Source organism: Cervus canadensis, unplaced genomic scaffold, assembly GCF_019320065.1.
Source record: "Cervus canadensis isolate Bull #8, Minnesota unplaced genomic scaffold, ASM1932006v1 Scaffold_023, whole genome shotgun sequence".
NCBI lineage: Eukaryota > Metazoa > Chordata > Mammalia > Artiodactyla > Cervidae > Cervus > Cervus canadensis.
The window spans coordinates 26011-50004 of record NW_025091405.1 but is presented as its reverse complement, the minus strand read 5'-3'; the positions used below and the strand labels follow the sequence as shown (position 1 = coordinate 50004).

At 46.1% G+C, this 23994-nt stretch overlaps 1 protein-coding gene and 1 long non-coding RNA gene across 3 annotated transcripts; one reads left to right on the top strand and one right to left on the bottom strand.

Moving 5' to 3' along the window:
- The first annotated feature begins 540 nt into the window (after window positions 1–540).
- On the top strand, window positions 541–13994 carry LOC122436501 (taurochenodeoxycholic 6 alpha-hydroxylase-like). 2 transcript variants are annotated; one of them, XM_043460282.1, is made up of 12 exons: window positions 554–817; window positions 3425–3566; window positions 4197–4241; window positions 4667–4794; window positions 7149–7273; window positions 7622–7776; window positions 8221–8327; window positions 8411–8601; window positions 8699–8832; window positions 10530–10594; window positions 10739–10815; window positions 13657–13994. In XM_043460282.1, exons 1-12 carry the CDS (start codon window positions 623–625, stop codon window positions 13850–13852), a joined length of 1560 nt encoding a protein of 519 aa, XP_043316217.1. In that variant the 5' UTR covers window positions 554–622; the 3' UTR covers window positions 13853–13994. The 2 variants fall into 2 exon arrangements, with proteins under 2 accessions (XP_043316218.1, XP_043316217.1); XM_043460283.1 differs by lacking the exons at window positions 7622–7776; window positions 8411–8601 and having other exon boundaries at window positions 541–817; window positions 8221–8346; window positions 8648–8832.
- LOC122436502 lies at window positions 1925–20278 on the bottom strand. Its single transcript, XR_006268029.1, has 2 exons — window positions 20217–20278; window positions 1925–2538 (listed from the first exon to the last, which is right to left on the bottom strand). It is a non-coding gene; the product is annotated as an uncharacterized LOC122436502 (long non-coding RNA).
- Window positions 20279–23994: the final 3716 nt, after the last annotated feature.

Genomic DNA, 23994 nt, shown 5'->3' with positions numbered 1-23994 from the left:
GAAATGAAAGTCGCTCAGTAGGGTAGAACTCTTTGCCACCCTATGGACTGTAAAGCACCAGGCTCCTCTGTGGAATTCTGAAGGCAAGAATGCTGGAATGGATAGCCATTGCTTTCTCCAGGGGATCTTCCTGACCAAGGATCAACCTGGATCTCCTGCATTGCAGGCAGATTCTTTACCCCCTGAGCCACCAGCCCAATTTTTATTGGAGTACACTCAATTATCAATGTGTGATAGTTTCAGGTGAACACTGAAGGGACTCAGTTTTCAGGAAGTTTTTAAAAATATTTACTTTTCTGTTTTATTTCAAACTGTCTAAAGGTTTTTAAAAATGTAAGCATGTGATAGTTTGCAATATCCTAGAACAAGGCAAACTCCCAGATCAAGTTACAAATATTATCTTCTCTTTATAATACTTATACTTTGGAACATAAGAGCTGGTTTAAGAAAACAAAAATAAAAAACAGAAAAAACAGCAGCAAATCTGGAGGCACAGGTCTGAGCTCTGCCTTCACCTTCACCCTCCCCCAGGTGGGCGGGGAGATCCTCCCAGATCAGGCCGGGTGCTCAGGGGAGGTCAGCCACAGTCAGGGGCAGTCAGTGATCCAGAGGACACTGCACCATGAGTGTCTCTGCACTGAGCCCCTCCAGAGCCCTGGGTGGGGTCTCTGGGCTCCTGCAGGTGGTCTCCCTGCTCGGCCTGGTTCTGCTTCTGCTCAAGGTGGCACAGCTCTACCTGCGCAGACAGTGGCTGCTCAAAGCCCTTCATCACTTCCCGTCTCCTCCTTCCCACTGGTTCTATGGACACAAGCGGGAGGTAAGATGGAGCTGGATGGGGGAGTGTGAGGATCGGGAGGGCCGGAGAGCTAGAGCATGGTCACACTCAGCAAGTTCATACCTGGCCCTGTGCTTGCCTGAGAGCACAGATGTCTAATCTGATGGATCAGCCCTGTGGGTTCACTGTGTGTGGAGACAACAAACAGGAATCTAAGAAGGTGTCAAGTCACAGGAAAAGAGGCTTACCTGCTGGGTTGGGTTATGTCAGGTGTGGAGATAAACTGGCTTGGTTCATTCGGACTAAGTGATTTTCTAGTCCCGTAAGGTCAGTGCTAGAAACCCACACCAGAGGCCACACACAGGAGCGAAGTTCCCATGATGGGGCCAGGTGAGGAGAGCTGCCTGTTTGGAGTCCTCTCTCTGGACTATGAGCTCTTGGAACTGAGCCTGTAATCCTCCTCACCCTCAGCACCCAGAACAGAGCCTGCACAGAGCAGAGTCAGTCCATTGTATGGAGGGACAGGCAGGAGGGAAAGGAGCAGCTTGCAGGTTGGGAGGGCAGCACCTGCCCACCCAGCACTGGCACCACTAGACTGGGGGTGGGTGAGCTCAGGGCAAAGTCAGGGGCTAGGTGGAAATGGCTCACCAAGAGTCTGTGGCTTAAACAAATTTTAGGAGATAATCACAGGTTGCAGGGAGCTGAGGTCTCTCTTTCTCTGCAGCACGATTAGAGCAGAGTGGAGACAAGGACAAGAACTAGAAGCAGCCCAAGCCCCTTGCGGGCTGGCCCAGTACCTCTCTCTCCTCTCCTTCCTGCACCCCAGGTCACTCAAGGTCCTCCCCCCCCGGCCTGTGCATTCCAGCCTCTGGGACTCAGCTCCCATGTGTCCTCTCCTCGGAATGATCTCATCCCTCATATGAGTGTCTCACAAGCCCCAGGCCCAGTCATTATCATCCTGGGTCTCCCAGGAGTGGAGAGGACACTCTTTTCCCCCTGGACATCCTTCTCACAAGGCAGTGCTAACTAGATGCAGCTATTTCTCTCTGTAAGATCATAGCTATAGGCTTCTTCTGGGAAACCTTGCCTCGGATTTATGTTTCTATCCTAAAAGCATCTTGGTAAATTATGAGTCAAAGAAAGAGCAAGTGCAGGAAGACTTTCTTAACATCCAGATCTGAGTTAGGCCCCCTTCCCCAAAGCTTCCCCATAGGCTTTGTCCTCTGTCCATCACACTTTCATGACGCCCTCCTCTTATGCCCCCTTGATCTCTCAGTCTATTTCACTAGCCTGCAGGCTCCAAGCAGACAAGCATCTAGAGCCGCCTCCTAATTTAGTGCCTTCAATCTGTGTCTGGCACAGAGTTACTGCTCAGTAAACACAAGCTCAGGGAAGGAACGTGATCCAGAGTAGCCAAATTGCTTCAGAGCTGGTGAGTCTTCATGGTAGAAGGATGCAGGTAGAGATCAGATACCAAAGTATAGAGGGCTGATAGGAGTTACACAGAAGCCATTGCAATAAAGACAATGTGACTATTTGGAACTTGCCTGGGATCAACTGTTGACAAGAAATCCAGAGGTGACAAAACAAACTGAGTCTCCAAAGTTGAGGAGAGGCAGTTGCTCTGTGGTAAAAATGACAGGCTACCAGGTAAAGGGAAGAACATGAGCAAAGACCTGGAAGATGAGCAGGTGGATCCAGTGCAAGGAGAGTTGACAGCAGCATCCTGGGGGCAGAGCAATGGGTCCTGTGGAATCACCAGCCTGTCAGGGCAAGAAGAGAAAGGGTAAATTCAGAAAGGAAAGGCCTTTGTTGTCCATACCCAGGGGCGCACATAGATTCCAAGTGTACAAGATGGGTAATGCACAAAAGTTTCTGACAATTAGTCAATGAAACTGAGATTAAAAATCCACAGATCAAAATCTTACTTCAATACCATTCTCATATGTGTATATGCAGAATCTCTCCTACAGCTATGCACACACTCAATATGGAAAATAATATTACACACACAGTGTAATATTTAATTTTTTCACTTAGCCATACACATTCCAAACATTCTTTCATACTAAGATACTTTAACATGTATGCTGGGATAGCATCAAACATATATATGATCAGGATGGCAAAATGAAATTAATACATAAAGTCAATTCTTAAAATATCTATCTCTTCCCTAAATAAGCCAAATAATAGGGAAAAAACTGCTTACTTTCTCCAAGGGATCTTCCCAAACAGGCATCAACCCAGGTTCCCACTTTCTAAGCATGTTCCTTAACATCTGAGCCACCAGGGAAGCCCACCAAGTGATACAAATTATCATAAATTGCTCTAGCAGTTATATCCCTGTGTGCAAATTATTACCAAAAGTTTCATAAGCCATGGAGTTGTCTTTGATGTAAGATTCTGTAGGCAGTTAGTAGTGTTGGCTCATAACTCTACTTGACATGGGACAGAAACTGATCTTAGGACAATGGTGGACAGCCTGCAAGGTTGGATGAGATTCCAGGTCAGAAGAAATAGTTCAACACTCTTAGTTCTGCTGATGGATCCAGAGTGATCACCTAGTACCCTTACAGGCCTTCACCTCCACTCCTGCTCTGGAACTAAAAGAAAGAAGTCATTGACTTGTCTTTCCCTTGGTGACAGTTCCAAGAGGAGACTGAGCTGCCACACCTACTGAAAAGTGTAGAGAAATACCCAACGGCCTGTGTTCGCTGGCTGTGGGGCACAAGGGCCTTTGTATTGCTCTACGACCCTGACTACATGAAGCTGGTCCTGGGGAGATCAGGTGAGAGGGAAACCCTCAGCCGCAGACAAACTTCATTTGAGTACATGCCCTTGGGTTTGAAATTCCACAAGACACTGGCATATCGGATGCCAATGCCTGAATTCCTCCAAACACCTTCCCACCACAAGCCAGATAAGGACAACATTATTTACTCTTAATAAACGCTTTACTCCTGGTGGGGCTGGATTCTCTTTTGTGTCTCTTTTCTTTTTACAAACAATTTGAGATGATCCCAGACCTGGAGCCAATTTCCTGTCTACACTGTCCTAGGTTGGGCACCTTTCACTGTTGCCAGCCCTGGGTCATGAGATGGCCAGACCACCACTGATTGTAGAAAAATCACAGATTCGGTCTCATTCTATGGCACTGAACAGAGTTTCTGTTTCAGGGCAATTCACCAAATTAATCCTGTGGGTGTTCTGCTCTGCAACACTGAGTCTACTTTCCTGGGACCACAGTGACTATCAGGACAGAGAGAGTCAGGGATGGGAGGCAAGTGGGTGGTGGCTTCAGACTGACTGCCATTTGACAAGCACCAGGAAGAGAAGGGAGCCCATGGTCTAGACCTCAGCTGCTCTAGAGGCTGTCTGCCAAGTTTTGTCCCATCCATATTCCCTCTTTACTTTTCAGACCCAAAGGCTCATGTTTTCTATAGACACCTGAAGCCCTGCATTGGTAAGTACATTTAAATAAAACTGCCAGCCACCCACCCATTAGGTTAACCAAGAGTGCGTAAATGGAGAACAACAGGTGCCAGGCACCCCCATCTCTGAATAAAACATAATTTTTCTAAAACACCATCAGTCTTTGTAATGGCACTGTAGCCCTCCTGAAGCCGAGCTGCTTCTTCATCACTTTTCAGTCTTTTCTAATGTTCCCTGACTTTTCGGTAAGTTTTTTATCACCTGCCCCCCTACACTTTTTTGTCCTCATTGCTGTCACAATCACATGCTATGGACAGACATATTGGAAATTAACATCCCTTAAGAGTACTGGCCTCACCGACCCTTGCCCATGAGGAGACTTCTCCTGACACCCTTGGTTCCTCCTTAGATGGCCCCAATCTCCCCAATGCCCATACACACCCATCTGTGGTTCAGGGAAAGGTTTGCTGCTGTTGGAGGGGCAGACGTGGTTCCAGCACCGGCGGATGCTGACCCCAGCCTTCCACTATGACATCCTGAAGCCCTACGTGGGACTCATGGCTGACTCTGTCCGAGTGATGCTGGTGAGTCCATCCCTTGTCACCATACGCACTAGAATCCAGTACAGCTGACATAGTCCACTATCAGACACTTATGTCCCTCAGACACCCATTGAGTAGAACTGCCCAGAATGATGCATTCACGACATAGTATGAGACAGCACTCATTAAAACTAGGTGGGACAGAGGAACATCTAGGCAACAACATGGATCTATGATTTTCTCCTCACCAAGAGAAACCAAGGCCATGGTGTATTCAGGGTCCACTCTTCTTCCATCTCCATGTTTAAACACAGGGGAATAGAGCAAGGAGGTCAGCTCAAACTGGCCCTGGCTGGCCTGGACAATGGCAGCTTTGGTGGCAGAGTGGATATCCCAGGATGTCACTCAGGTGGGCTCTGGCCTGGGTTCCATGGCTTCTGCACATCACTGAACCACTCATGAGAGGAAATGAGTCCAGGTCTACCCTCACAGAGCTGGGCCTTCACAAACATCACCTCTGATCCAGACCAGGTACCACCTGTTCTTAGCTAACATCGGATGAATGAAAGCAATTGAGTAGCTCATGCCCCTTGTAGGAGCCCCACTAGAGCCACTTTAGCTTTTCCTTCGGAGAAGGCAATGGCACCCCACTCCAGTACTCTTGCCTGGAAAATCCCATGGACAGAGGAGCCTGGCAGGCTGCGGTTCATGGGGTCGCTAAGAGTCGGACACGACTGAGCGACTTCACATTCACTTTTCATTTTCACGCATGGAGAAGGAAGTGGCAACCCACTCCAGTGTTCTTGCCTGGAGAATCCCAGGGACAGGGGAGCCTGATGGGCTGCCATCTATGGGGTCACACAGAGTTGGACATGACTAAAGCGACTTAGCAGCTGTAGCAGCAGCTTTTCCTTGCCTTGAAATATTTGCTTCCTAGTGTTGGATACCACCTGTCCAGATCTGACCTCAGGACACAAAAGTTCTCCCTTTGTCCCCTGAGAAACTATGCTTTCTGCTCTGCCGAAGGTGGTTATTCTCATAGTTCAGTTCAGTGGCTCAGTCATGTCCAATTCTCCCTGTCTATCACCAACTCCCAGAGTTTACCCAAACCTATGTCCATTGAGTTGGTGATGCCATCTAACCTTCTCATCCTCATCGTCCCCTCTTGTCCTGCCCTCAATCTTTCCCAACATCATGGTCTTTTCCAGTGAGTCAGCTCTTGGTATCAGGTGGCCAAAATATTGGAGTTTCAGCTTCAACATCAGTCCTTCCAATGAACACCCAGGACTGATTTTCTTTAGGATGGACTGGTTGGATCTCCTTGCAGTCCAAGGGACTCTCAAGAGTCTTAGCCAACACCACAGTTCAAAAGCATCAATTCTTCTGCACTCAGCTTTTTTTATAGTCCAACTCGCTTCCGTACATGACCACTGGAAAAACCATAACCTTGACTAGAAGGACATTTGTTGACAAAATAATGTCTCAGCTTTTTAATATGCTGTCTAGGTTGGTCATAACTTTTCTTCCAAGGAGTAAGTGTCTTTTAATTTCATTGCTGCGGTCACCATCTGCAGTGATTTTGGGTCTCCAGAAAATAAAGTCAGTCACTGTTTCCCCATCTATTTGCCATGAAGTGATAGGACTGGATGCCATGATCTTAGTTTTCTGCATGTTGAGCTTTAAGCCAACTTTTTCACTCTCTTCTTTCACTTTCATCAAGAGGCTCTTTAGTTCTTCTTCACTTTCTGCCATAAGGGTGGTGTCATCTGCATATCTGAGGTTATTGATATTTCTCCCGGCAACCTTGAAGCCAGCTTGTGGTTCCTCCAGCCCAGCATTCTCATGATGCATTCTGTATATAAGTTAAATAAGCATGGTGACAATATACAGCCTTGACGTACTCCTTTTCCTATTTGGAACCAGTCTATTGTTCCACGTCCAGTTCTAACTGTTGCTTCCTGACCTGTATACAGGTTTCTCAAGAGGCAGGTCAGGTGGTCTGGTATTCCCACCTCTTTCAGAATTTTCCACAGTTTACTGTGATACACACAGTCAAAGGCTTTGGCATAGTCAATAAAGCAAAAATAGTGTTTTTTTGGAACTCTGTTGCTTTTTCAATGATCCAGCATGGATTATAATAACTTATTATCATAAGCTATCCAAATATTCAGGATTAACTAGGATATTAGAAGAGATTATACTGCATGTATAAGAAAGATTCAGAAAAATGGGTATCGCAATACACACGTGTGTTACGGCCATAAGTTGCTAAAACATGTCTGCTTAGAAAATGAGGAAATCTCATCTGAAGATGTAGAGACAGAGAGAAAGCTTGGTCTTGGCAGCACAGGTCTCCTAGGGGAATAGAGCAGTGTCAGTGCCTCCTCCCTCCACAGGACAAGTGGGAAAAGCTCGTCAGCCAGGACTCACATCTGGAGATCTTTGGACATGTCTCCTCAATGACCCTGGACACCATCATGAAATGCGCCTTCAGCCACCAGGGCAGGGTCCAGATGGACAGGTCAGTGACAGCGTTCAACGGCAGGGTCCTGTTTTCATCAGCTGGGAAGGACTTACCTGAGAGGCAGTAAGGGCAGTGTGGATGCTTATCAGCACAAAAAACAACATTCTACAGAGAGACATGCACCACAGTCAAATTCCACCCAGACCACCCTTGACTCAGTCAGATGTCCGTGACTCCTGCACAGGGAGAAGCCTGGCCCCTCAGGACACTTGCAAAGGACTCCAAGGGGGTGGCTCCAGGGCAATGAGGCAGAAATGATGATGTTTGGTGTTACTTGAGCAATCTGACCCTCTCCAGGTCAGCGCCTCCCTCAACTCCAGTATCTTCTGCGTTTTCTCCCTTCAGGAACTCCCAGTCCTACATCCAGGCCATCAAGGACCTCAGTCGTCTGTTTTTTTCCCGATTGAGGAATGCTTTCCATCAAAACGATCTCATCTACAGGCTGACACCTGAAGGCCGCTGGAACCACCGGGCCTGCCATATCGCCCATCAACACACAGGTTCTTGTCTCCCTCCTGGACTGCTCCCCCACCTTCATCAGGCTCATGTGACCTAGCCTTGACCCCTTAGGCAGAGCCCAGACTCCTGCTTCCTATTCATGAGCTGGAATACACCCACCTGCTTCAGGGACGAGGAACCCAGAAGTCGGGATGTCAGGTGTTGAACAGGGAGTTACAGGAGTTACCATCTTGGTGATGACTGAGTGAGACCCCCTCCCAGCAGCATTTAGGCAGAGCCCCCACGGGCTGTGTTACTGCTTGGATTCCCATCTAGAGTAGATGATGCAGAAGCTCTCAGTCCTGACATGCTCACCCAGTCCCACCCTCACCCTCATCCACCTGGCACCCAGACTGGGCCTGAAGGGCAGATGGGGTTATGGTGGGTGCAGAATCTGAGCTCCTCAGAGTGCTCAGTTCTGGCTGGGAACCACTGTTCTGGGACAGACGCAGTGATCAAGGAGAGGAAGGCTCACCTGCAGAAGGAGGGAGAGCTGGAGAAGGTGGGGAGCAGGAGGCACTTGGACTTCCTGGACATCCTCCTCTTTGCCAGAGTGAGTGTGGGCAGGAGAGGTCTGAGCCTTTGGGCAGAAGCACACAGGAAGGGCAGACCCTGCATTTGGCCCTGCCTCCACAGATGGAGAATGGGAGCAGCTTGTCGAACAAGGACCTCCGTGCCGAGGTGGACACATTCATGTTCGCGGGTCATGACACCACAGCCAGTGGCATCTCCTGGATCCTCTATGCTCTAGCCTCCCACCCTGAGCATCAGCAGAGGTGTCGGGAAGAGATCCAAAGCCTCCTGGGGGGTGGCACCTCCATCACCTGGTGAGTGTCCAGGAAATGGAAGAGCCCTGTCCCACCTGAGCTAGAGAGAATCCCTGGTTGTCCTGTCCTGCCTGCTCTCAGATGGGCTTGCTTTCAGGGACCAACTGGACCAGATGCCCTACACCACCATGTGCATCAAGGAGGCACTGAGACTCTATCCACCAGTGCCAAGCATCAGCAGAGAGCTTAGCAAGCCCATCACTTTCCCTGATGGACGCTCCTTACCTGCAGGTATGAACTTCACCTCACCACTCAGCTAAGCACTCTGTAGGACCACATGCTAGACCAGTAATCCACCTGCGGATTTCCAGTTCCAGGATGCTCTGGCTCTTCTCTGCCTGAAGATAATATTTACTCTGTAGTTTGATTGAGTTTTAAAATGCTTCTCCATAAAACCTAGGATTAATACTACCATATACTCAACAATCCTACTACTGGGAATATACTTTGGGAAAACCAGAATCCAAAAAGCACATGTGCTGCAGTATTCATTGCAGCATTGTTACAATAGTCAGGACATGGGAGCAACCTAGGTGTCCACTGACAGATGAATGGATAATGTAGATGTGGTCCGTATACACAATGGAATATTAGTGTAAAGTGGAACAAACCTGAGTCAGTTGCAGTGAGGTGGAAGAATCTACAGCCTGTCATACAGAGTGAAGCACTCAGAAAGAGAAAAACAAATATCGTATATTAACACACACATATGTATATATAGAATCTAGGAAATAGGGGTGATGAACGTATTTGCAGAGAAGGAATGTAGATGCAGACATAGGGAATGGACATGTGGACATAGGAGGGGAAGGAGAGGGTAGGATGAATTGAGAAAGTAACATCGACATACATAGACTGTCATGTGTAAAATATGAGTAAGTATCTAGTGGAAAGCTGCTATATAAAAAGGAGCCCCACCTGATTCTCTGAGATGACCTAGAGGGGTGGAATGGGAAGGGGGAGAGAGGTGCAAGACGGAGGGAATATAGCTGTTGTTTAGTTGCTAAGTCATGTCTGGCTCTTTAGTGACTCCATAGAGTGTAGTCCAGCAGCCTCCACTGTCTGTGACATTTCCCAGCCAAGAATACTGAAGTGAGTTGCCATTTCCTTCTCCATATATATAGATATATAACTGTGCCTTATTTGCACTCTAGTATGGCAGAAACCAACACACCACTGTAAAGTAATTTACCTCTACTGAAAGAAAAAATGTTTGACACAAATCTTGAATGCAACAAAGCTCAACAAATAATTGTTGGTCCTTCTGTGTGGTCTTATGATGGAGCCTAAAGTTCTATTTCTTGAATCATGAAGGCTTAAGAGAAAAGCAGAAGCTGGGGAGACACGGTTCTTCCACATGGGGTGTGAGTAAAGGAGGGAGCTCAAGAGACTCCACTGTCGTGGGTCAGAGGGTCTAGTCTCTGAGGTGCCCTCTATGGCGGCAAAGAGCAGGTGATGATGAGGTCTGAGAGCCCTGCCATGCCTGGAGGCCAGCCACTGACTCAGCACCCAGTGGGTCTGAATCCCAGCCCTGTTTCCTCCTAACTGTGGGATCATAGACCCAACCCAAGCCTCTCTGAGGCTCAGGTGCTTCATGGGTTCGTGGGGACAGGAGTGCTTCTGTGAGGACTAAATGATTATTGCACATTCCCCAGGTTCACAATGGCACTTGACAAATGTGAGTTGTCACCTGAGCTGCTCCTAAGTGTAACCTTGCAGTTCTTTTAATTCTCAGTCCTTGGCTGTGGTCATCTACCCCTAATCTGTGATCGTGGGCTTTGTCATGCCCCACCCACCTGTCTTGCAAGAGCATCATTTCATTCAGAGTGACAGAATGTGCTCCCATGATGGCTCCTAGGACTTTTGTGAAGACACACATCCCCTGCACTATGGGACTAGCAGGTTTCTCTCTCTCCTCTGCCCCACAGGAATCTTAGTCTCCCTCTCTTTTTATGGGCTTCATCACAACCCGAAGGTGTGGCCGAACCCAGAGGTATGATGGACATGGGAGGAGGAGATGGGGTGCTCTCTCAACACCAAACCTTTTCCCTGCTCCCTCTCTGGGACTCTTATCCCCCGGGGGATTCATGTGAGGGGTTTGACCCCAAATGTCCTGGCCCTGGTGCTCTCTCTGCAGGTGTTTGACCCAACCCGGTTTGCACCAGGTTCTACTCGACACAGCCATGCCTTCCTGCCCTTCTCAGGAGGACCCAGGTGAGACCTCTGCACTGGAGGAAGCAAGTGTCACTGGTTGCTACCTGATGTGTGTGACTGTCTACCTTCATATGAGGAGCATGAAGTTCTGTCCTTGTATGTTGAGAAGGAGGCGTGGGTCTCCATGTACAAGGTCTTCAGGGCCCACCACAATGACATTGACCTCCTACTGTCCACAAGGATTGACCTCATTTCCATGTCAGTGGCCACTCCAAATTATCCAGGGTTTTCCTCACTTTAGGAGTATGACGTTTTAGCACTGGAAGTCTTCATGAAATTTAAACTACACTTGTTTGGTTAGCACAATTTCAGTCACCTTAAAAGATGATTTTCTCTGCTCCCACCTTCCTAGTCAGCCCACTACCTTTCGGCTTCATTCACCGGTCCACCCTCACTGTATTCGTCATTTGCTTGCCTGGATTGGGAATTCCATGTCCTGAGGCTTCAAGTCATGTATGTGATCAGTTATAGTTGTAGTTTGAAGAAAGTTTCACAGTCATGAGTGTGTTCTCTCTTCCTGTAGTACATCCGACATAGATTTGACTGTGTATTAATATAACCATGACATATATTTTCTGTTGTCAAAATTCTTTATTAAAAAGCAGAGTTTAGATACCATAGCCCCAGATTCTACAGAGTAATGTTAGTAAGAAAAACCTTAAAGTGGAGGACAATCAAGTCTGCTTTGGGGACTCTATTGCTGATACTGCTCATGATGCCAGTTGTCTCACTGTTCACACTGTGCACACCGTTTGCTGAACCCAGGATAGGTAAAGCATCAGCAAAGAGGCTGGAAGAGGACTGGAGGAGCCATAGGAACTTCAGACACGTTATTCTCTCCTGGATGTGTTATGTCCGCCATAACACAGCTCTGTGCTGCCTGACGCAGTCTCTGTAGCAGCAGCCATAAAAACCATAACATAACTAGAATATAACCTCATGTAATATATCCATGACATTACTCCAACGTAGCCCCAATGCAGCATTAACCAGGGCTTTCATAGTGACACTCCTAAAGGCCTACCACACACCACCCCCAGAGCTTTTCCAGGTGGAGCTTATATAACAAAAGTAGCCAGAGTCTAAGTGAGTACCATGTGACACTTGTACACAGTGCTATAGGTGATCTCAGCTGTTCCACAATCATTACTACAACCCCTGAGGCAACAGTGAGAGATCGCAGGGCGAGAGAGCCTGACCATGCCATCTTTGCTAATTTGCTCTTTCCCTAAAGGGGGGAGACTATTTTGTGTTTGACACGTGCATTTGAAAAATCTATTGCATGTAAAACATAAAGCACACTTGAAATAACTGTTAGCCTGGATGATACACTCCTAAATGATTGCTGTGAAGATCTTAAAGGGCACAGAACCTCCTCTGAAATAGTAATTTCAGTGACTTTGTAACTTAGTAGAAACAAGTTTTTCCTGACTGTACAGATCTAGGAAACTCTCAGTTGGTGAATCAACCTTTACAGAACAGTGTTTTGTAAGTAACTGTCTTCCTGGATTGTTTCTAGGATTTGGTTTACACCAGGGTCCAGTCCTTCCTTGTAGACATGGCTGCAGCTCATGCAGCTGCTCCTAGAGGGCAGGAGGGACTAGGTGGTTTGATTCCTAGGTCAGACTGAATATTTCTTATATTCTCATTCCACTTGAGGTGTTTTCAATTCAATTAATATTGTTCAAATGTGAAAATATGTATTAAGCGTGTCTCCGTGTACCAAGACCTGTGCTAGGAGATGGAACACAGGGATGATAATCCTGCCTCCCTCAGAGCTCACTGTCAACAAATCAACACGTCTACTCAAGACAGATGTCATTCACACATCCACTCTTTCACTCATTTATTCATTGGGCAGACTGTGGAAGAATTCATGATCTGGCACTGTGCTGGGCACTGGATGTGATGTGTCCTTAGTTTAACACCCATAGTGCCTTGAGGGTCCCGAATGGGAAGAGGTGCAGCCAGCAGAAGGGGTGAGGTGGTGGTCACTGGATTGAGCCTTGAGCATGAGGATGGCAGAGGTGAGGGGAGGGGACCTCAACAGTTACTGAGTCAGGAAGAGGAGCTGGACAGACCCCAGGTGAGTGAGGAAGAATCCAGAGAAGGCTGTGATGCAGCTGAGGCACTGGGATGTGTCCTCCCTGTGATGCGGAACATAGCAGGCCTGGAGCTACTATGGCTTTAGAGGGAGGGGAGGAATAGAGGCTGAAAAGGCCAGATGAGGAGCCGAAGGGATGGTTAGCAGGGTCATTTCTGGATTAGAATGGGAAGGTTCCAAGAGTAGATTGACTGAGGGGTTGAGGGGGACAGGAAGCCAGACCATTAACTGGGAGGGAATTGGACCAGTAGGTTCAGGGTGATTAACCCTTGTCTTCTCCAGGAAGCCTCCCTGTTGCCATTCTGATTCCTTGCATAATGCTGTCTTGTCGTCTCTGGGGACCGGGCAGCCTGTTTGTCCACACTAGGTAGTAAGATCCTGAGAGGGTGTCCACCCTGCCCCTAGAGTGTCCTGGACTGACCTGAAACCAGGAATTGCCAGTGGATGAGTGAATAAAATACTAGTTCACAGTTCTTGATGCACTTGATTTGACTCTGTGGCTTACAGCACTGATGCTCCCCAGGATTTCCTGCTGAGAGCAGGAGTAGGAGTTAGGAGCTAGTTAGGAGCTAGACAGATGGACTTTGTCATCTGTCAGGGGGAGAGCTTTGCTGGCAAGTTCAGTGTGATTAGTAAGGAAGGGATCGGGGCTGGGCCACCTGGAGGAGACCCCAGATTCCCTCTTCTTAGCAAGGGTTAGAAGCCTCTGCTTACTTCCTTTTTATCTCCCAACCTAGGAACTGCATCGGGAAGCAGTTTGCCATGAATGAGCTGAAGGTGGCTGTGGCCCTGACCTTGCTTCGCTTTGAGCTGTCACCGGATCCCTCCAGGGTCCCTGTACCCATGCCAATCATTGTGCTGAGATCCAAAAATGGGATCCACCTGCAGCTCAGGAAGCTGTCTGATCCAAGTGGGGACAAGGACAAGCTCTGAGGGCCTCTGCCTGCCATCCTGTCTTGCTGTCACTCTCTCCTGTCCTTGCTTCTTTGCCCACTTCCTGCTTTTGTCTGCCCTCTGCCAGCTTGCCTCATCTCCTGCTTTCTGCCCAGCAGCAGACTTTCTGCCCTTCTCCTCTCAACTTTCTCCAGGCTCTCTGTCTGCTTATCTCTCCATCTGTCTCTGACCCACTGTATCTCTCACTGTCCACCTGAATCCTGATCACCCGACATCTTCCAGTATGTGTATTCTCTCCTGTGTTTCTCCCCTTCTACCCACCTATCTGTCCCTGTAATCACTTCCGTTTAGATGGTAAAATGATTTGCCTCTGCCTTAGGGCCTTAGAACAACACAAAGTTATCCTCTAATGGCTCTGGAGTGAGAAGTCAGAAATGGGTTTCCCTGGACACAAACAAGATGCTGACAAGCGCCTCATCCAGGGACCTGGGACAGGATCCTGCTTTTTGCCATTTTTGCATCTAGAGCTGCATCCTTGCATTCCTTGGCTCCTGGGCCCTCCTCCACATTCAAATCCAGCAGCATCTTCAAATGTCCCTCTACTTCTGTCTTCATATAACCTTCTCTTTCTTCAAGACTTTGTGCTTACCTGGGCAACTCAGACCAAACAGGCTCATTCTGGGGTTCCGGGAACTAGGACAAGAACACCTGGGGAGTCATCTCTGGACCTGTTAAATACTGTGCGACTCCCTTCTCCCTGGGCCACTTCTCTCTCCTGCGTGAGATGGGTCTACCCCCGTTTCACTCACATGGTTTCCTCTTTCCCCGTCCCTGGATAAAGTGCACAATATCATGTGGAATGCGTGAGTCTTCTCTGAAAGGAGTTGGATGAAGCAGAAGAGAGAGAAGGGGAGGGAATAACAGCGGGGAGGAGCAGGGGAGATAAAACCTGCTCTGTGGGGCCGAGGCCCTAGCAGGAAGAGTGTATCCAGGCCCCCTGCAGCTTCACACTCTAGTGTCACTGAAGCCCCACACCCTGTCCGGCACCTGAGGCTCCCATGACAGCTGAGTCAGGAGACAGGCCTCGACGCCTAAGGCTCAGAGGGAAGACGCACACACCAACACCTGTCAGGGAAGGAGCCTGCCTCTTCTTCTGCGGTAGCTTTCTCACTACATCTGTAAAGGGGCCCAGCCAGCGCCCACCCTTTGCAGAGCAGGGAAGACTTACAGACTTGTTCAGGCACAAGGGTCTCATTCACCCCTGAAGAGATTTGAGAAGAGCCCAGCCTGGCCATTGTCACCAGCCCCCTGGCAGCCCTTCCTCATGGACAGGGCCTGCAGGGTCCTCAGATGCCACAAGTGGTGGGGGCGTGTGTGTGCAGCAGGGCCTGGGAGGAACCAGTTGGGCACAAGTCTTGGCTACCACACAGGGAGAAGCCAGGCCCCTCAGGACACTTGTAAATACTGAGCTCCTCCAGAGGGTAAGGCAGAAATGACAATGCCTCAGTGGGGAATGCAAACTAGCATAGCCACTATGGAGAACAGTGTGGAGATTCCTTCAAAAACTGGAAATAGAACTGCCATATGACCCAGCAATCCCACTTCAGGGCATACACACTGAGGAAACCAGAATTGAAAGAGACACGTGTACCCCATTGTTCATTGCAGCACTGTTTACTATAGCCAGAACACGGAAGCAACCTAGATGTCCACTGGCAGACAAGTGGATAAGGACGCTGTGGTACATATACACAATGGAATATTACTCAGCTGTAGAAAGGAATGTTTTTGAGTTTATTTCTAATGAGGTTGTCAAAACTGGAGCCTATTATACAGAGTGAAGTAAGTCAGAAAGACCAATACAGTATATTAATGCATATATTTAGAATTTAGAAAGACTGTAAGGACGACCCTATATGGAAGACAGCAAAAGAGACACAGATGTAAAGAACAGACTTTTGGACTATGTGGGAAAAGGTGAGTGGGGTGATATGAGAGAATAGCATTGAAACATGTATATTACCATATGTAAAACAGATGACTAGTGCAAATTCAATACATGAAGCAGGGCACTCAAAGCTGATGCTCTGGGACAACCCAGTGAGATGAGGTGGGGGGGGGGGTGCGGGCGGGGTTTCAGGATGGGGCACTCACGTACACCCGTGGCTGGGTCACCATATGGCAAAACCACCAGAATACTGTAAAGTAATTAGCCTCTAATTAAAGTAAATAAATAAAAAAAGGAAGAGGTAGTGTAGAAAAACTATAAAATAATTCGAATGAACTTGTTTACAAAACCGAAAGAGACTCACAGACATAGAAACATACATTAGCTTACCAAGGAAAGACGGAAAACGGAATAAATTAGGAGTATGGACTTAATGGATAAACACTACTGTATATAAAGTAGATAAAAATCAAGAATTCGCTGTATTGCACAGGGAATGTTATTCAACATATTTCGATAACCTATCATGGAGAAGAATCTAAAAGGAACATGCATGCACATAGTGCATATATCTGAATCACTGTGCTGGACACCTGACACTAACACAGTATTGCAAATCAACTAAAAGTCAATAAAGTAAAAAAGACAAACAGCATCAAACATTGGCCTTTAATTTAGAGCATTTACACTCTCCTGGAGAACCTCACCTCAGACATGCAAGTTATTGCCAGCTAACTGGTGCTGTATACCCACCCCTCCTAAAGTTATTTTTTTCATTCTGGAATGCATAACTAGAACACATATATTCATCAGTTCGTAAATAAGAAGTAGCTAAATTTAGGGGTTTAATGTTTCAGCTTCACTGGGATCTTCCTATATGTCCCCACTCCAATTTCAGGTTCCCATTACTTCCCAATAAATGCTCACACTTTGGCAGAAGATTGGGAAATCAAATTGCATGTAATTCAGACACTGACAGGATGAGACTCTGGATTTAGTTTTCACAAATCTCAGCCCTGGCTGAGGCCCTGTGGCTACACGAAACAAATGTTTCTTTCAGGTCAGACATTGAAGCTTTCTGGTCAGTTATGTGTAGTTTGGCCTGGAAATTTGAATCCCCAACCTCATCCATTTCCTTCAGTGCTTTTAACAGTACAGCTAGGAAAAACCAGCCGGTCTTACTAAATTCTTTAATTTGACTGAAAAGTTCTAAGATATCGAATATATGGTCATCAGAATCTTGCTTCTTATAAAAATTTGGTTAGTAACATCCAATGATGATGTTTTGTGTATCTTGATTTAAAATCCTCAAAGGTGGTGCTCTTAAAGGACTGCACTCAATATGTCAGCAAATTTGGAAAACTCAGCAGTGGCCACAGGACTGGCAAAGGTCAGTTTTCATTCCAATCTCCAAGAAGGACAATGCTAAAGAATGTTCAAAGTACGTACCATTGTGCTCACTTTACATGCTAGCAAGACTATGCTCAACATCCTTCAAGCTAAGATTCAGCAGTATGTGAATCGAGAATTTCAAGATGTGTAAGCTGGGTTTCAAAAACATAGAGGAACCAGAGATCAAATTATCAACATTCGCTGGATCATCGAGAAAGCAAGGGATTTCCAGAAAAACATCTACTTGTGCTTCACTGACTATGCTAAAGCCTTTGACTATGTAGATCACAACAAACTGTGGAAAATTGTTCAAGAGATGGGAGTACCAGACCACTTTACATGCCTCCTGAAAAACCTGAATGATGCAAGTCAAGAAGCAACAGTTAGAATTGCACATGAAACAACAGACTGGTTCCAAATTGAGAAAGGAGTATGTCAAGGCTGTATGTTGTCACCCTGTTTATTGAGTTTATATGCAGTGTATATCACTCGAAATGTTGGGGTGGATGACTCACAAACTGGAATCAAGATTGCTGGGAAAAATACCAACAACTTCAGATATGCAGATGATACCACTCTAATGGCAGAAACTAAAGAGGAACTAAAAGCCTCTTAATAAGAGGGAAAGAAGGGGAGTGAAAAACTGGCTTGAAACTCAGGGTTCAAAATACTAAGATCACGGCATCTGATTGCAACATTTCATGGCAAACAGAAGCGAAAAAAGTGGAAGCAGTGACAGATTTTATTTTCTTGGGCTCCAAAATCACTGTGGAGGGTGACTGCAGCCGTGAAATTTGAGACACTTTCTCCTTGGATGGAAAATGGTGATAAAACTATATAGCATATTAAAAAGCAGAGACATTATTTTGCTGGCAAAGATCCATATAATCAAAGCTAAGGTTTTTTCAGTGGTCATATACAGATGTGAGAGTTGGACCATAAACAAGGCTGAGCGCCAGAGAATTGTTGCTTTTGATTTGTGGTGCTGGAGAAGACTCCTGAGAGTCCCTTGGACTGCAAGGAGATCAAACTAGTCATTCCTAAAGGAAATCAACCTTGAATATTCATTGGAAAGACTGATACTAAAGCTGAGGCTCCTGTACTTTGGCTACCTGACATGAAGAACAGACTCATTGGAATAGACCTTGATGCTGGGAAATATTGAGGACAGGAGGAGAAGGGGGCAGCAGAGGATGAAATGGTTGGATAGCATCACCAATTCAATGGACATGAATTTGAGCAAACTCCAGGAGAAAGTGGAGGACAGAGAAGCCTGGCGTGCTGCAGTCCATGGAGAGAGTCAGACTCAACTTAGCAATGAAACAACAGCATTGCTACCTCATGCTCTAGACCACCTGTGTCCTCTTTACCAGTGACCACATAGTCATTAGGTCTTTCCAACTACTTCTATTAGAGAACCAGTTCCTTCCAGAAGCCAATTCAGGAAACTCATCCCTAAGATGTTGCTCCTCTACAACCATTATGGGTAGCAAAATCTGAGTTAGCCTGAGTTCTAACAGAGAAACAGAACTAGCAGAATAGATGTCCACACAGGGACAAAGACAAACACAGCAGGAGAAGGTGCCTGAGTGCTGCTTCTCTGCCCAGCCATGAGTTCTCCTGCCTCCTTCTCTGTCATCCCACTAGGAAGCTGGGCAGCTGAGCTTAAGAAAGGAACATGGGGACCAGGCAGTCCGATGGATCAGGTAACTGATTGAGTGGGAACAGGGTAGGGAGAGACAGGCCAGGCAAAGGTCCTTCTCAAACAGCACCAAAGGGGAGTGGGAAGGGCAGGGAAGGCAGGTGCTCACTCACCAATCCACTGGAAGAAGTCATGTATATCTGGGCCTTAGGATCTTCAGGAGACAGAGAAGACTGAGTCAGGCAGGGACCGAGGGATTCCCAGAGGTAAGCCAGGTGATAAATAGGGTGGGTCCCCACCTGGCCAGACTTTGGGTGCAGGCCCAGGACCCCTCCCCACATGGCATGCTGAACCCTTTCCCCGGAAGCTTCAACTTGTCCTAGAAGCCCTCACCTCCTCGAGTGTACACAGCTTTAGAATAGTCAAGGTCACAGATGTTTAGGAAGCCAAGCAACTGTCCAAGCCAGAGTGTGTGGCCTAAGGGAACTGGTGGGCCCAGGACAGTACCTTGTTCAGACTCCTGGTCTACTGGATCTGAAATAGCAACAGAAGGCCTGGCCTCTCAGGAACCCAGTGTCACCAGCCAGGCCAGCAGGGAAAAGAGAAGGCTGCCCGGGAAGATGTAGGGAGCACCCCTCCCTGCATAATAAACAAGTAAACAGTAAAGTAAAATGACTGCAGACAGTACTAAGTACTAAGAAGGGAATAAACACAGTGCCAGGAGAGAGACTGACAGGGAGGCCCTGCTTAGATAGAGAGACCCAGGATGGACTCCTGTTGGAGAGTACATTCAAGGTCAAAGCAAAGGATGATTTGGAGCTGGCCCTGTGAAGAGAAAGGGGAAGGGCATTCCAGGTAAAGGGAGCAGCAAGCAGGGTCTGGAGGAGGAAAAAACTTGGTGTCTCCCAGAAGCTGCCACTAGATGGGGCAGCGGCCCAAGATAAGGTTGGAGGGAGTGTCTGGAGGGTGGTGTATGTTCTAGGACAGAGAGTATAGAAAGGATGATATAGAGAAAGCAGCTGACACCATGCCAGCACATGGCAAGTTATATACAATGAATGAGAGTCAGGTATTAGCAAAGCTGGAGTTATAAATTTAAGGTGATGGTCTTAATTCTGACATTGACTTGTTTTGTGTCTTGAAAAGTCCACTATCCCTGTTTTCTTGTCCGTAAAACAAGCTTAAAAACACATGATAAACTGAGGAGTAGTTGTGATTGTCCTTTGGAAAGTATAAGCGCTATGTAAACATTGAAGAGACAGCTTTAAAACCTTTACCGCTTTTACTGCCAGCATTGTGCAGAGTACGGAAAAAGGGTACTGTGCTTTCTCAGAATCATTTCTGTATCTAAACCCGGGCAGAAAGAGGTGATATAGATTTGTTCTTGTTCAGTCCCTCAGTCATGTCCGACTCTTTTTTACCTCATGGACTGTAGCACACTTGGCTTCTTTATCCTTCACCATCTCCTGGAGCTTGTTCAAACTCATGTCCATTGAGTCAGTGATGCCATCCAACCATCTCATACTCTGTCATCCCCTTCTCCTCCTGCCTTCAATCTTTCCCAGCATCATGGTCTTTGTTAATGAGTCAGCACTTCCCATCAGATAGCCAAAGTATTGGAGCTTCAGCTTTAGCATCAGTCCTTCCAATCATTGATTTCCTTTAGCATTGACTGGTTTGAACTCCTTGCAGCCCAAGGGACTCGCAAGAGTCTTCAACACCACAGTTCAAAAGCATCAATTCTTTGACACTCAGTCGTCTTCATGGTCCAGCTCTCACATCCATACATGACTACTAGAAAAACCATAGTTTTAGCTTCACATACCCTTGTCGGTAAAGTAATGTCTCTACTTTTTCATATGTTGTCTAGGCTTCTCATGGTTTTTCTTCCAAGGAGCAAGCATCTTTTAATTTCATGGCTGCAGTCACCATCTTCAGTGATTTTGGAGCCCAAGAAAATAAAGTCTGTCACTGTTTCCACTGTTTCTCCATATAATTGCTATGAAGATGGGACTGGATGCCATGATATTAGTTGTTTGAATGTTGAGTTTTAAACCAGCTTCAGTGGGGGTGGTGCATATTGTCCCAGGCTAAAATAAACAGAATTGTTCTGTGACTTCCACTGCGTGGGGAAAGCAAGCAAATAGTTAGGCTTGAAAGACTATTCCTGGAAGTTGCTGTTTTTATATGAGTGTAAAAGTAAACAAGATATGATAAATTGCATCAGCATCAAACCCAACTTTTTCAAATGCAGAGAACAAGAAGTGCCTGTGACTTCCCCACAGCAGTAATCACTTCAAGCTGCTGACTTGGGAGTTGACTACACTCCCTCTTCCACCTTTCTGTTGCCTATAACCTGATCCAGGAAGCATCCTGAAACAAAAATATTAAGTTCCTTATTAAAATATGGCACTAAAAACCGACCCTAGTCTGTTGAAGATGATGATTTAACTAGTCCAAAGTTACACTTCCTCCGTCTTTCATTCATTTTTCAATCAGTAAGTATTTACTGAGGATCATCAGTAGGTACTGTCTTCTGGTCCAGGTTATGGAAATTATAAAGACATAGAATGTTTAGTGACAACTTTCAAGGAGTCCTTGGTTGGGTTAGGTGGGTACCAAATGAATGAGAAAAATATTTACTGGTTAATAAATATTAACTACAGTTGACATAATTTTTTTAAAGAGTTTAGCTCATGCTCTACAGTTTAGTAATCTCACTTTGTAACAAGCTCATTGAAAATTCTCCATAAACATCATTTTCAGTGATTGGTACATCTAACCACAGAGTTTCCCCAACATTTTCTCACAAAGGCAGCCCTGAGTAGTGAGGCTGCATTCATACCAGTATATGGAGTTGATAAAAAGACTCTACTGCAACTTGGATCACTGGAAACAGATCAAGCATGAAACACCCTTGGAAAATTAGGCTGCATTCATATATGGACAGCAGTTCATCCCACTCATTATCTTTTTATGCTCATGGTTAACAGCAAAGCATCTGGAGCCAGACTGCTTGGGTTTGAATCCTGGTTCTACTTCTTACCAACAGAGTGACCCTGGGCAAGCACCTAGCCTCTTCAGTTCAGTTCAGTCACTCAGTCGTGTCTGACTCTTTGTGACTCCATGAATCGCAGCAGGCCAGGCCTCCCTGTCCATCACAAACTCCTGGAGTTTACCCAAACTCAAGTCCATCGAGTCAGTGATACCATCCAGCCATCTCATCCTCTGTCGTCCCCTCCTCCTCCTGCCCCCAATCCCTCCCAGCATCAGAGTCTTTTCCAATGAGTCAACTCTCTCTTCGCATGAGGTGGCCAAAGTATTGGAGTTTCAGCTTCAGCATCAGGCCTTCCAATGAACACCCAGGACTGATCTCCTTTAGGATGGACTAGTTGGATCTCCTTGCAGTCCAAGGGACTCTCAAGAGTCTTCTCCAACACCATAGTTCAAAAGCATCAATTCTTCAGCGCTCAGCTTTCTTCACACTCCAACTCTCACATCCATACATGACCACTGGAAAAACCATAGCCTTGACTAGACAGACCTTTGTTGGCAAAGTAATGTCTCTCCTTTTTAATATACTCTCTAGGTTGGTCATAACTTTCCTTCCAAGGAGTAAGCGGCTTTTAATTTCATAGCTGCAATCAGTTTATACTTAGTGCCTTTGTTTTCTTGTCTAGACTATGGGGATTATTTAAATCTGTCTTGTAGGATCTTTGTGGGATAAAACATATAGTGTTCTTTGCTTAGTTCCTTTAATGTAGGGGGTAGCTTACTAACATTAGCTATTACCAAGCATTTTGAGCCCAGCTATATAGAAGAGGCCAAGGACTGAGGGAGGGAAAGGGTAACAACCAGAATTCAAATCCAGCTTCTCCCACTTCAGAGTTCTTTCCCTTACTGTCCTTGTGCTGTGGAGAAAAGCTAGTGCTGAGCCAAGTGAGGGAAAGAGTCAGGGTCCAAGAGTCCTTGTGTGGGGCAGAGAGGGGGATGGGAGGCAACCAAAGAATGAGGTGAAAGTGGAGAGGAATGAGTGTAAGCAGTTACATGCCCTGGAGTTTGGACAGAGCTCAGGATTTAGGGGATAAAGAAAAGAACTCTGGCCTCAGGGGTTGTGTAATAAATCCCCTGTCATGAGGATGGACAAAGGAGGAGGGTGTTGGGAATAAGAGGTTAAATAGTTCAAAGAGCATATCTGTAGGAAATGGGGCCCCTTTGAGAAAGCTTTCCAAAGAATTCTTCCTGAAATGTATGGTGTTTTACTTTCTGTGTTATGGGCCTTGGATATGACCTTGAAGGAGATAATCGTGGGAAAAGTGAGAGGCATGACGAGTTGAAGATGATGTCCTCACCCCTTGCTTTTTCATGTATGACATGCGCGGATTTGCCAATACTTGGAAACTTTTCCTAGTGTCGCCAACTGGTGTTCTCCAATCCATCCTCCAGATATCTTTATTTTTAATTTTCACCTTCCCTAGCTGGCCCAAGCCTACTATTCATGCCTTCTGTACATCCTTTATCACATATTATTGAACTAATTCATTTTTCTGCCTAAGGCACTAAACCATGAACTCCAAAGATATTAATTTTTGAGTGAATGAATGACTACGAATGAATGAATAATTGTGTGAGATATTCAGAGAAAGGATTACCGTCCTACCTTTATTAGTTTTGCAGGAGAACTGTAGCAATTTATTTGAAACTTGGTGACTTAAAACAATATAAATTTATTGTGCTATAATTCTTGGGGTCATATTATTAGATCAATATCACGGGCCAAAATCAAGACATTGGCAGGGTCATATTCTCCCTGGAATCTCTCGGGTAAATTCAGTCCCTTCTCTGCCCCACAAGCTGCTCCTAATGTACCAATTGTAGGCATATTTACAATTTGAAGCTCATCCTGACCTTAGGATGGAGTACAGAGCTAATGTGTTATTGATAACATAAATCATATCCTTAATTTTATATTAATTAATGGATGTGGTATGGGTAGAGGAATTCAATGTGTTAATATTAAGGCAAGCAATAGAACTGAGCAATGATAAATATTAATACAGAGGAAGCTCATGAGTATAGTGATTCTTTAATAATCTTTGGCAATTCGTATAGGTATTCCATCGAAGACAATAAACTAGATGTTTTCTGAAGTTATGCACACCCGAAAACTTTTTGTACCATTAATATTATGAGTGCTAT

Bases quoted from the DNA above. Each gene is read 5' to 3' on its own strand.
- LOC122436501 (XM_043460282.1), top strand. From the start codon at position 623: ATGAGTGTCTCTGCACTGAGCCCCTCCAGAGCCCTGGGTGGGGTCTCT. The intron at 4,242-4,666 runs GTAAGTACATTT...TCTGTGGTTCAG, and splicing joins ACACCTGAAGCCCTGCATTG to GGAAAGGTTTGCTGCTGTTG. The intron at 10,816-13,656 runs GTGAGACCTCTG...CTCCCAACCTAG, and splicing joins CCCTTCTCAGGAGGACCCAG to GAACTGCATCGGGAAGCAGT.